Below are 13,620 nucleotides of genomic sequence, written 5' to 3'. Positions count from 1 at the left end.
TCAGCATGTCGCAAGGCAAGGGAATATCAGAAAGCCCTTACATACTACAAGCGGGGACTTGAACCAACAAAGGCATACACGGGCAGGACACAACTCACCCTGCTATTGCTGATTCCCTCCGTAACATCGCAGCAGTTTACGAAGACCTCGGGTCAGCATGTCGCAAGGCAGGGGAATATCAGAAAGGCCTCCAATATTACAAGCAAGCACTGGAAACCAACAAAGACATCCACGGACAGGATGTGGTTCACCCTGCTATTGCTTATTCCCTTCGTAACCTCGCGGCAGCTCACAAAGACCTCAGAAACTACACAATAGCTATTCAGCTGTACGAGGACGCGTTAAAAATGACGAAAACCATCCATGGCGTGAACGCAACACAAGAAGAAGACGAAGTGCGCCATCTCGACGTTGTAGTAATTCTTAATGAATTGGGGTGCCTCTGGGGTGATGTCGGTAATTACGAGAGAGCCGATGCGTTCTTGAAACAGGCATTAAAGATGTGTCAAGATATGTGGCCCGGCCACCCCACACCATGATACTGCCTTATTGCTGAATAATATGGTAATATACTTGGAAAAATCTGTAAATAACTTCAACTGCCATCATGGTACTTTTTAACATGGGAATAGCTTATACGAAATCTGGAAATATCTTCAAAGCAATTACCTCTTACGAAGAAGCTCTGGAGATGATGGAAGAGGTGCTGCCTAGGGAGCATCCAGACATTGCCGATATGCTACGCAAACTTGGATCAGCATGTCACAATGCAGGAGAACACACGAAGTCCCTCCAATACTACGAGCGGGCACTGGAAATCAACAAAGGTATCGACGGTCATGAAGCGGCGCACCCTTCAATTGCTGAATCACTCAGTAACCTCGCAGAAGTTTACAAAGACCATGGAAACTACACAAAAGCTATTCAGCTCTGGTGCGAACCAACAAGTGGAGGAGAAGTGCGTCATCCCAACATTGCAGCTACTCTTCATAATCTTGGATGCCTTTGGGATGAGATTGGCGATAACTAGAAAACTTGCTTGCACAAGGAACAGACATTAAAGATATATCAAGAACTCTACGGCCCGACCACTCCTCATCATCAAACCGCCTTAGCACTTAATACCATGGGCTTCAGTTTTAAAAAATCTGGGGATAACTTCAAGGCGATTAGTTTCTATGAAGAAGCGCTGAAGATGATGGAAGAGGTGTTGGGTAAGAGTACGAACCATCCAGACATCGCTATGATGCTAGGCAACCTTGGATCAACTTTCCACAAGGCAGGAGTACACACAAAGTCCATCCAGTACTGCGAGCGAGCACTGGAAATGATAGAAGGTCTCGACAGTGAGAATTCAGGGAATCCTGACATTGCTGAATACCTCCAACTCGCGACGGTTTATAAAGACCATGGAAACTACACAAAAGCTATTCAGCTCTGCGAGGATGCGTTAGACATGTTGAAAACCATCCACGGCGCGAATGAAACAGGTGGAGGGGACGAAGTTTGCCACTCCGACATTGCAGGGGTTCTTAATGCTCTGGGGTGCCTCTGGGATGATGTCGGTGATAACGAGAAAGCCCGCGTGCACAAGGAACAGGCATTAAAGATGTATCAAGAACGGCCCGACCACCCCACATCATGATACCGCCTTAGCGCTTAATGGTATGGGCGAATCTTTTCGAAAATCTGGAGATGACTTCAAAGCAATTGGTTATTACGAAAAAGCGCTGAAGATGATGGAAGAGGTGTTGGGTGAGAGTACGAAACATCCACATATTGTGTGCGTACTAGGCAACCTCGGATTAACATTTCATAAGGCAGGAGAAGTCACGACGTCTCTAGAGTACTGCGAGCGGGCACTGGGAATGATAGAAGGTATCAACGGGGAGGATGCGGTGGACCCTATCATTGCTGAAGTACTGAGTGATATCGCGACAGTCTATGAAGACCTCAAAGACTACAAACAAGCAACCGAGCTCTACGAGGATGCGTTAGGCAGGGTCAAAACCTTCCGCGGTGCAAACCAAACACATCCTGACATTTCAAAGCTGCTCAACAACCTCGAGACAGTCTGCCAAAAAGCTGGCGATCAAGAAAAAGCTAACGGGTACCACGAACAGGCACAGGGTCTGAAGGCAGCTGTAGAGGGACATGAAAATGCAGATAATGACATCAAGCAGCCCTTAGGAGAATAGCATGAGACGAAATTCAAACTTTAAGTCACATGAAACCGTTGCATTATCTTGAACAGGCTCCGGTAATACTACTGAATACGTTTCATAGTCTATAACAAACTTGGATATGCCAACGGTACTAGAAGCAATCTCGTGCTTTAAAGAAGGCTGTTGACGGAAAACATATATGGTGACACAAATCAGCCAAGAATTAGCATCTTACAATTCGTCTGAATCACAGCAATTCAATCTTGAGAAGGCTTTCCAAACGAGGCGAATACTGTACATACTGAATACAGGACATTGTGATATTGCTCAAAGATCTTGATGTGGTATATGACGAAGACTGCATTATGACGGGATGGTAGTATGTATTGAAGGCGCCCAAACCTACATGCATGAAAAGAAACAAAGCACGTGATTCCACTCTTTGAAAAATTAGAACATAGGCAATGTTGGCATGAAGTGATATTGCAGAGCACTAACAACTGTGATTCACTATACATGTAGGTGACATTACAGTAAGGGATTCATAATAGGCAACAAACAAAAGTATACATATAAAGATCATAGGATTCATGATAATCACTTTTAAAAATAAACAAGTTAGACCCCCCCCCAAAAAATGGACATGTTTTATCCATTGTACAGTAAAATTGTAAGTATGCATCAAAAGCTTATTACTCAAAGAAGTAAGCACCACACCCTAAATTCCAGTACTTTATTTCAAGAAAATACCATCTCCAACAACAGACAGTTTTGTGAAGATTTAATTTAGTTTTTTTAACTACCAACCATATATCTAAAACAACCCCAAGAAACCTCATATTGGAAAATGGCTATGGCCACATCTTTCTTAGTATTGTATATCCGTTTCCTGTGTATTTGTGATACATACTAGTATTCATCAAGAACATTAATCTTTGATTTTATATATTGATGTGATTCAAATGTATTATTATAAATCTGCACTAGGCCAAAGTTACAAACCCACCACAGGAAAACCTTACAAGGAATGCAGTAAAAATATTATAACACACCAACATGGTAGTAAAGTTGTTGCATTCCAAAACAGTACTTCAGATATACATTGTAACAGTTATTTAGGTAACTGGATAAAATTTGGACACTTTCAGATTTCCAGATCTTATCCAGTCGCTTGAGTAACTGTTACCTAACGTCAATGAAGGTTAGACATTCAGGTAATCCGTGTCTTTCATCGGTGACACTGTGTGACAGTGTCTAGATCAGTGTCACTAAAGAAACACACGGGATAGCTGTCTGAAACATCTGTTTCCAAAATCATATCAAGTTGCTTGAGTTACTGCTTTTTGGCGCAACTCTTACGTATACCTTGTGTATCGGGATGTCTAACCTCCATTAACATACTTCAGATATATCCGTAAATAACTTCATCAGGTTGGCAATTATTCATATAGTAAGGTTCTTTTAACACAACCAGAAAATAACTTACTTCCGACGTTTCGGTGTCTGTCAGACACCATCATCAGGGTGGAATGACGGGAACTACTTCTTGCTGCTACTTATAGCCGATGTAGGTGGCGTTGCAGCAGCAAGAATGCCATCCCAGACGTGGCTCAGCTTGTATCCCCCCTCGTCTCTGTTCATGACTGGCACTGATTTTCTGATCCAAACTGCTTCTTTAATCCATCGAGTTCTTCTGTTTTCCTCTCTGTCAATGACTCTTGCCCCCTCCCAGTCTATTACGCAATTGTTTCTATGAATATGGTCTGTGACTGCCGATTTGTTCTCTGTTTGTTCTGCTGCCTTCTTCTGAGATCTTGTGTATGCACTGCCTTTACTGTTTTGTGCCTCCTTTTTGTGTTCTTCAAGTCTGGTGTTGAATGTCCTGCCCGTCTCTCCAATGTACACCTTGTCACAACTTTTGCACGGAATCTTGTAGACACAATCTGTTTTAGAGGAGTCTTCCAGTCTGTCCTTGGGGTGCACCAACAAGTTTCTGAGCGTGGTCTTGGGCTTAACTGCCGTGGCAATGGCATGTTTTCTGAAGATCCTTTCAAGTGTCTCTGTAATGCCTTTGACATAAGGTATGATGATCATGCCCTTAGACTTCTGTTCTTCTTTTCTTTCTTGGGTTTGGGTTTGTTGGTCTGATGTTGCACTCTTTTGAAAGTCCAGTCTGGGTAACCACAGAGTGACAGGGCTTGTTTGATGTGTTTGACCTCTTGTTGTCTGTCTGTTTCCTCTGTGACCACTGTTTTGCTCCTGTCCATCAGCGTTCTGATTACTCCTAGTTTCTGGTGGAGCGGATGATGGGAATTGAAATCTAGATAGATACTGGTCTGTGTGGGTCTTTTTTCTGTAGACCAAAAGTTTCACCGTGCCGTCTTCTCTCCTCACTAGTAAGGTGTCCAGAAAGGGTAGAGTGCCCTGATCTTCTTCCTCATGGGTAAACTTGATACTACCCGTGGGGTCTATGGAGTTTAAGTGGTCGGTAAAAACAGATTGTGTCTACAAGATTCCGTGCAAAAGTTGTGACAAGGTGTACATTGGAGAGACGGGCAGGACATTCAACACCAGACTTGAAGAACACAAAAAGGAGGCACAAAACAGTAAAGGCAGTGCATACACAAGATCTCAGAAGAAGGCAGCAGAACAAACAGAGAACAAATCGGCAGTCACAGACCATATTCATAGAAACAATTGCGTAATAGACTGGGAGGGGGCAAGAGTCATTGACAGAGAGGAAAACAGAAGAACTCGATGGATTAAAGAAGCAGTTTGGATCAGAAAATCAGTGCCAGTCATGAACAGAGACGAGGGGGGATACAAGCTGAGCCACGTCTGGGATGGCATTCTTGCTGCTGCAACGCCACCTACATCGGCTATAAGTAGCAGCAAGAAGTAGTTCCCGTCATTCCACCCTGATGATGGTGTCTGACAGACACCGAAACGTCGGAAGTAAGTTATTTTCTGGTTGTGTTAAAAGAACCTTACTATATGAATACTTCAGATATAGTTATCAAAATGCACCTTAAACAGCATGTAAATATATGTAAACACTATATATTTCTAAATTCATTATATACATAACACTTTGTCTCCAAACATGTATTTCACACTACCCATGAAGTAGTAGAGAGGTCACACTCCACAGTAAATCATATCAATTTACAAGTTATTGCACTAAAGTCACCAAAAGCCAAACATGTAAATACATTATCTATCACTTATCAATCATTCCAGAAGTTCAGTTAACAAACATATCAACAATATTGCAACTATCAATAACTGTAAAGAACCTCAATTCACCATAACACCTGCCCTTTGAAAGAGAAAGAACTATTAACGTTTGTAACTTCAAAGCACAGATGCAATGCAGTTATAATGCAGAACCTTTACCTTAAGTGGAAAGCACAGCCAACAAACTTGTATAAAACTGCTTTCTGTGAACATGCATCTATTCATGTATTAATGTTCTGTTTTCTGTATAACAGAATTCCTATATACTGGCTGTGTGTTAAACGTTTATACAAAGTAACAAACCACTAATGAATAGTCAAGTTACATGTAAGAACCCAGTTATCTAGATTAAGACATGAACATTCATGTATCAACAATGAAATGTAATTTTGATACTGCAGAATTATATGTTTACTCCATGTAATACACATGTATAATAATTATTGTGGTCACAACGACAATGAACCAAATGGAATATATTGTAAGATATAAACAGCATATAAGTTTTAAGATATAAACAGCAATCAGAACAGTACACATAGTTTTGAGTATAAAGTCAAAGTGTGCGACATTATGAAAACTGAATAAGACTGGCGAAATTCCAAATGAAATGTACAGATAACATTGATCTACATTGTAGGTTGCTTGAATTAGGAGGACGACTGCAGTTGGACAGTCTGAAACTTGATATTTGTGTTGGAGCAAAGTCTTAACTCTTTACAAAGAATCTCTTCTCTATTTGCAAACCACTCCCGTACCTTTGAGACAAACATGGAATAGTTGTAACCCGAATAAACTTGCAGTACTTGGGAAATTCTCTATGAACTTTTTTTATGTTCTACATTTGTTCAGCTCTATCTTTGCATACGAAATGTACATGTTGTTACACTTACTAGTATCAATCTAGTACAATTTTGGCAAGTTTCACCCCCAATATCTTTCTTGGTCTCACCTGATATATATATGCAATCTTTTGGAAGTTTTCAAAGTTACAAATGTCACAAAAGTGTGTAAATTCCTCACTTGGAGAGGCTAGTGGTTACCATGAATGGCACATAAACGGCCAAAATTTATTTAAGCATTCCAACTACGACTAAGTCTTTACACCTAAGCCTCCTTCACACAATTGAAGCAGCGCAGGCTTTCATTTTTTGGGAGGAAGCACTTATTTGCGATTTTTCAACACGGGCTAAGGTTCTCTAATAATGGGATAGGGAGTTTCCGCGCTGGCTAGAAAAAATATAGCAGAATTTTAGCCAGCGCGGCTAATCCCTCTCCGGGCATTAGAGAACTTTAGCCCATGTTTAAAATTGGGGATCAAGGCTTCCCCCCAAACAAATAAAAGCTAGTACTGCTAGAAGTCTGTAAAGGGAGGCTAGAAAGTAACTTTTTCTTCTCTACATTTAAACTTTCCAGTCGTCAAATTCACTTCTTTGGCATGGATTAAATTTTAAATGTTAGTAGGTGAAAGGAAGCTCTTAAGTGTTTTAAGCTCCAGTTGAAACAATTCTGTACTAGATTTGTGTTACATATCATGGGGTCAAGATTAAGTAGTGTGGAGAGGCCTCAATAAAAAATGCAAAAATAAAAGTATCTTGAAGTTCAACATACACTGCTGGAAGTCTGCGAAGGAGGCCAGAACATAAATTTCACAATTGTAGGGGGAAAGGAGACTTTCACAGTAGTTTTAACACTTAAAAGTTTGTGGTTGAAGCAATTCTGTAGGGTCATTATTAAGCAATATGAAGAGATCTCTTTGGAAAACACACAATAAAGTTCTTGAACACACACTAGCAGCAGGATCATCGTTATGTCCCCTCCGGCGTGGTGGCGACCGGTTCCTCCGACTCCGTCAGTCTCTGGTTCATCTCAACATCGTCCGGTCGCTTGGCCTGCCCTCCTCTGGACACACAACAGGACAACATGTCATGAACAGTGCAGAATATGTTTTCAGGTTTCTAGCCAGGATTTTATTTTAGTGTAATGGTAATGACAAGGTAGCAAACAGCCAATTAGGGGGATGGTGTGGAAGGCCCTTCCAAGGTGAGATTTGGAAAATGTAGAGTAAAATGTTGGCATGATAAGGGTACCTGTGAGGGGACTTACTGTAACTCTGTGAACATCACACGTAATTTGAAGGACTGAACACACAACAGGACAAATGTCAGGAACATGCACGAAAAATTTGTACTTGAACACACACTGCTGCAGTTTAAATAATTTGCTAGGTGGCCTAGGTAGACCTTAGCCTGGGTACCATCCTGATAGTAGTTCGCTCCTTTGTTCAATTCTGCTATCCATCTGGAGACTTGCACATTCAAACCGTTTGGTACTAATGGCAGTTAATGAGCAAATCAAGGAATGGGTTCTAGAGCACTCGTTTGATGACAACAGGCCTTCTGCAAGCGGACAGAGGGCTTGTCCCGTGCTGGAACACCGTTCGAACGAGCGCTTGAATCCATTCCATAATTCGCTCATGTGGGGACAAATCAGCGCCTGCGTCCAAAATTTGGACGATTCCAGACGTTAAGATGGTCCACGTTCCCAGACAGAAACACAGAGAAGCGACTGTATATAGTGTATAATGAATGTTAGAGCTAGAAGCGACTGTATAAAGTATATAATGAACGTCGGAGCGAACTACTTTCTGGATGGTAAGCAGACCTAGGAATAGAACTAGACCTTGTGGTAGACCTGCATGTAGGAAGGACATAAAAGTCTGTTGCCTAACTGCTGAATATAGCCACTTGGAAAAGCAGTGCGAAGACTAGCCGACCACCTGTGCGAGGGACACCAGCAGAGTATAATCAAACGCTGGATACTATACTGGCCAAATCTTGCAACCACAGAATCCATCCAATTCTACCACCAGTTCACTCTTCTAATCGCTTCTCTGCAGAATATTCTAGTACCGTCACCCATTGAGATGTTTGGTCCGTAACAAGATTCAAACTCCGAAATGTTTGTGTCAACCCTGTTACCATGATGATACGAGGGGTGATCAATAAGTCCTCAGCCTCACCCAGAAATAATAAGCACAAAATGACAAACAATTTACGGCATGGGCAACTCGACCCACACATGTCTGATTACAATTCACCCTTGTTTTTCTCGCTACTGACCTTCTAATTAGCAAAAAATGAATGCCTGGAAAGTAATGACTGCAATGATTTGAAATTTAGAGGATATTGATAAAAGGCTTCATACTATGATGTTGTGCTTCGAAATCTGAGTTGTGCTTATTATTTCTGGGTGAGGCCGAGAACTTATTGATCACCCCTCGTACTGTAACCATGTGACTGAGAGCCAATCAGGAGCCTATATCTCAAGCAAATATTCCAATGCCAATCAATTTTACTAGTGATGGGTACCAGACTATTGGGATTGGAGAAGCAAACCAGAGTTTGAATTGGGTGGATACCAGGTCAAAATCTTGTATTACGAGCTACTGATTTGAGTAATCTTACAAAGGAACCACCATGACAATAAGAAAATGTATCCGTAAGTAATTCACTGAGGAAGTTTGATATGTATATAAAACCCTTTGTTTTTCTGCAAGTAGGATGCACTTGGGCCTGTGTGTTAACTGTAAAGACCTAAGAAAGAATTTAACCTTGACCCCTCTTAAAATGTTAGTTCTAAGTACTGTAAATGCATTTAAGTTCACAGAGATTTAATTTTGTGGTGGTTTTAAGTTCGCGGTAACACCGTAGACTGCAGTCTAATATCATGATAGAAAAATGTTCGCAGTGGATTCAAGTTTGCGGTGAAGTGGTCACAGCGAAAACCGCGAACATTAATCCACCGCGAACATTTCTGCATTTACAGTAGTATCCAGTATTTGCTGAACCAGTAAGAAAGCACAGCATGACTTACTTCTTGCCCAGCGCCATGACTCCATATATGGCACCTGTCACGAAGATCAGGCCGGAACCAAACACGGTGGTCAGCTCGAAGCAGAGCATCATGGGAAATATGGACAACCTGCGGGGAAAACAAACAGCGTTAATAAACAAGAAAATTTATTTTCTTTTCTTTTTCTTTCCAAACTATGGGAAATGAAAAAAGCTTGCTTATGCCTATGTCTCATGAAAACAGGCATGCAGGCCCCCATTCATAACTGGAAAATTATGATAATTCATCTACATGCATTTTAAATCTACAAATGCAATACATTCAGTTGTATCAAAGGCAGTGAGCTCTACAAAATAAAGTCACTGAATTACATACATTGGGGGTATTAGCCATGGAAACTAACAATTATCAAAGGTAAGTAAATCAAAATACATAAATAGGCAGTGTAGAAGTAGTGTACAACTTGTAGCCAACCATACATATATATGTCATATATTTTGAAAGAGCACTGGACCTGCATCATTCCCATTTCGAAACTACAGACATGTTGGCATTGATGATATTGTTCATTCTTTCATGCAACATTATGTATTACTTACACACAGTACAGTATAGTCCATACTTACACACAGTACAGTATAGCCTTGTAGATGTACTTTTAATAGCGTCCATACTTACACACAGTACAGTATAGCATTGTAGATGTACTTTAGTGTCCATACTTACACACAGTACAGTATAGCCTTGTAGATGTACTTTAGTGTCCATACTTACACACAGTACAGTATAGCCTTGTAGATGTAATTTAGTGTCCATACTTACACACAGTACAGTATAGCATTGTAGATGTACTTTAGTGTCCATACTTACACACAGTACAGTATAGCCTTGTAGATGTACTTTAGTGTCCATACTTACACACAGTACAGTACAGCCTTGTAGATGTAATTTAGTGTCCATACTTAATTACACACAGTACAGTATAGCCTTGTAGATGTACTTTTAATAGTGTCCATACTTACACACAGTAAAGTATAGCCTTGTAGATGTACTTTAGTGTCCATACTTACACACAGTACAGTATAGCCTTGTAGATGTACTTTAGTGTCCATACTTACACACAGTAAAGTATAGCCTTGTAGATGTACTTTAGTGTCCATACTTACACACAGTATAGTATAGCCTTGTAGATATACTTTTAATAGTGTCCATACTTACACACAGTACAGTATAGCCTTGTAGATATACTTGAGGTTTCCGATCCAGTTCGCTAGTCTGTCAAGCCCGTCAAAGAACTGGCAGCAGAGCGGAGCTTCTAAGACCATTGTCAGAAATCCTAGACATCTGCAGGGACAACATAAAAATATTTAACCTCAGTCTCAGTCACGTGTCAGTAAATTCAATCACTTTTTCAATGGTTATATTCTGCAGTAGGAGGAAAAAGGCTCTTGTAGTGTTTTAAGTTTGCACTTTGCAGTGTCTTTCAGTCCCAGTGAAAGCTGAGGAAAATAAACAAGAAAGTTACTACATCTACAGTACTATATACGCTTAGACCTCTAATTTGCTCTAAAACTCAAAGGAAACTACCTACTAGTACCTTTCAAAGTAAATTTACATTTTTTTTCATGTTGCTCTTATATTTTGTTTACAAATGGATAGTGTTTTCCAAGTGGATATTAAGCAAGCAAATTGACATGCACAACTCTTGAAAATTCTGAAAGGATTTGAACAATCAGCCCTATGATTCTGATTTCTGAGGCAAGATTACTATCTATATAGAGTGATATAAAAATCAAATCAAAATCTTTATTCATTAAATCAACAGTGCAGAGTTACCCCTGAGCGGTAGTACCCCTGAATATCGTTGATCTTACAGACTGGGGTAAATTCACATTATAACAATAACTAGACACAGTGGGCATGACATGAACAGTACATAGACAAAAAAAACACTTTAGCATCAGTCAATGATATCAAAGAAGACTTTCTATAGATTGATGTGGAAACGTGTAGTGCAGTGGGACCGTGTTCGCCCCGTGACCGAGAGGTTGCGGGTTCGAATCCGCCTGCCGTGTTACCGATCTTGTGCCCTTGGGAAAGGCACTTTACACGGCTTTCCTCACTATACTCAGGTGAAAATGAGTACCTAGCTTCGGCTCAAGGTGATTTACATCATTCACCCGGACGGGAGACCTGGCGCATATGAAAGGGTACGTCACCCTGCAAGGGGCGGTATAACCCCGTCGTGTCTAAACATGTGCGAACATGTGCGATCACGTCGACCGATGATGTATGTTCGTCTGTATCTCTGTGAATCTGCCGCTACCAGCCCAAAGCTGCCTAGGCAGATCCGTGTAATGAGTTGTATCATTGGCAATAAATAAATAAATAGATAGATTGATGTAATACTCACACCATGAGGACTCCTGCTACAATACAGATGGGATGGACAGTGATGCACGCCCAAATACCCATCCCCATACACACTGGAAAAAAAGAAAAACAGAACTGAACCTTAGTGGAAACTGAATAACCCCTCCTCCATGATACACATGCATTTGTGTTGTCTGGAAAACATGGCAGCCCAATGCAACAAATACCGAATAGTACCGGGTACTCTATGTAGTGTACTAGTAATTTGCTAGAAGTACATGTGCAGATTGATATGATGGGTGATAATGCAATGACAGATACCCATTGCCATACATACTGGAAAAAACAACAACATTTATTTTCTAGATGCGGTGAACTCCCAGATACCCATCCCAAATGGAAAAAATAAGAACCAATCATTTATACGTATTACATGATGGTAGGCTACAACTTGTAAGTATATGAAAACATTTACAATTTGTACATTCTATAACAGTTATGGACTTTAGAACATTTGCAACAGCACAATTTACAAAGGTAAACAAACATATGACAACAACAATAACAACATACAGTTAGTAAATATGAGACCTTCTTCATAGTATATTTAGCACTGTCAGAGTACAAATTTGTACTTTACTCCGATATTTACTCTAAAGATAGCATACTTTTCTGACATGATTTAACGTTACTTGTCATATGTGCGTGACACCATATGACGTTGTGTCACTAGGAACTGTCTGTATAACAACATATTTGATTACCTACCTAAATATTACTCTGATCGACAAAGATTATGATATAGTACTTAACTTTACACATCCCACGCATTTTAATAATAGAAAGGTTTGACAATTTGACAAGCCAAATGTCTTACTCTTACCTAACGAAGCTATCGCGCCGACACATCTTCCTAGAATCTTGAACCACCAGGCCACCTCGTCCTTCCCGGCGTCTTTGTTTTGGTTCATCTTCAAGGCTTTCCCGGCGACTCCGGTCTCCTTAGATCGTTGAAATGTTCCTTTAAGACCCCCTGGTGTCAATATGTTCCAGATGTACCTTTAAGACGTAATACGAGCCCTTTTCTTGGCGTGTTTTCATGAGATTCTGACTCATCCTACGTGGCCGCCCTGGTGACCTTTACCCCTGTGGAAGATAACATTATAGAATAGGGAATGGTTTATTTTTCGATAAAAAAAGAGTTTTCAATGTCAATGGCTGTAAACTTTTAAATAATTGACACATATATCCACATCATATATTTGTAAGTCTAAATCAAGTAATAAAAATAAACTTTTTGTTTAGTATCAAGCAAACCATAAATTGACCCCATTCTTTTCGAGAGTGGTACATGCCCTTTTGGGTGACGCCATTGTGACTCGGGGGTTCTCAGGACAGATTTATAGGATGCATCAATAAGTTTGAATGCAATTTTTAGAATCAGTATATATACACTTATTTGATTGCTGTCAGTATCAAAAATACAATGCCATAAATTGTGTAATCAAAAAAGAAAGCTTCCCCTGCCCCGAATAATAATGTATTCTTCCAGTTTAGTCCGGCTTTTCATGCTGCAGTTTCTTGTCATATCGCCAGACGGCGTTCAAGACGCCCGAGACCTGTGTTGGAGGAGCCTCGGGTTGATAGCCTAGCTCTTTTGAGTAGTTGATACTTGTCAGTAGGAAATAGCCTGTTGATTAAATGGATGACATACAAGTACGCATCAATTTTCGTCCCTTAAAAAAATGCTAATTAGCTTTCAATAGTACTCGCTTCTGTTTTGGGTGACCATAGCCGCAGGGCCGGGTGTCATCCAGTATGGCCTTATTTCAAGGCGACGATCGGTCATCAAACTTGCCAGATGTATAGACTCAATTCCGGCCGTTTCTGAAAATAAGCAAAAAAACAACAAAGCTTTCAACTTTACTGTAAATCTTGCAAAGCAGCTGCAAAATAAACAACTGCATGCTGTTGAAAAAAAAGAAAATAT

The 13,620-nt window shown here is 40.4% G+C and overlaps 3 protein-coding genes across 4 annotated transcripts in view; 1 reads left to right on the top strand and 2 right to left on the bottom strand.

The window, feature by feature from the left end:
• The window catches only part of LOC118421949 (zinc finger protein 208-like), a 516,296-nt gene that overhangs the window by 218,782 nt on the left and 283,894 nt on the right, over positions 1–13,620 (bottom strand). The window lies entirely within an intron of this gene.
• Positions 1,127–2,198, top strand: LOC118421946 (kinesin light chain 1-like). The gene is made up of 2 exons (XM_035829448.1): positions 1,127–1,600; positions 1,821–2,198. Exons 1-2 carry the CDS (start codon positions 1,127–1,129, stop codon positions 2,196–2,198), a joined length of 852 nt encoding a protein of 283 aa, XP_035685341.1.
• LOC118421051 (calcium channel flower homolog) lies at positions 5,206–12,796 on the bottom strand. 2 transcript variants are annotated; one of them, XM_035828213.1, is made up of 5 exons: positions 12,514–12,792; positions 11,671–11,743; positions 10,476–10,601; positions 9,279–9,386; positions 5,206–7,304 (listed from the first exon to the last, which is right to left on the bottom strand). In XM_035828213.1, the coding sequence occupies exons 1-5, from the start codon at positions 12,599–12,601 to the stop codon at positions 7,211–7,213; spliced, it is 489 nt and encodes a 162-aa protein (XP_035684106.1). In that variant the 5' UTR covers positions 12,602–12,792; the 3' UTR covers positions 5,206–7,210. The 2 variants fall into 2 exon arrangements, with proteins under 2 accessions (XP_035684106.1, XP_035684108.1); XM_035828215.1 differs by lacking the exon at positions 11,671–11,743 and having other exon boundaries at positions 7,135–7,304; positions 12,514–12,796.

The sequence above is a fragment of the Branchiostoma floridae genome, chromosome 8, assembly GCF_000003815.2.
Source record: "Branchiostoma floridae strain S238N-H82 chromosome 8, Bfl_VNyyK, whole genome shotgun sequence".
NCBI lineage: Eukaryota > Metazoa > Chordata > Leptocardii > Amphioxiformes > Branchiostomatidae > Branchiostoma > Branchiostoma floridae.
This window is presented reverse-complemented; position numbering and strand designations above follow the sequence as displayed.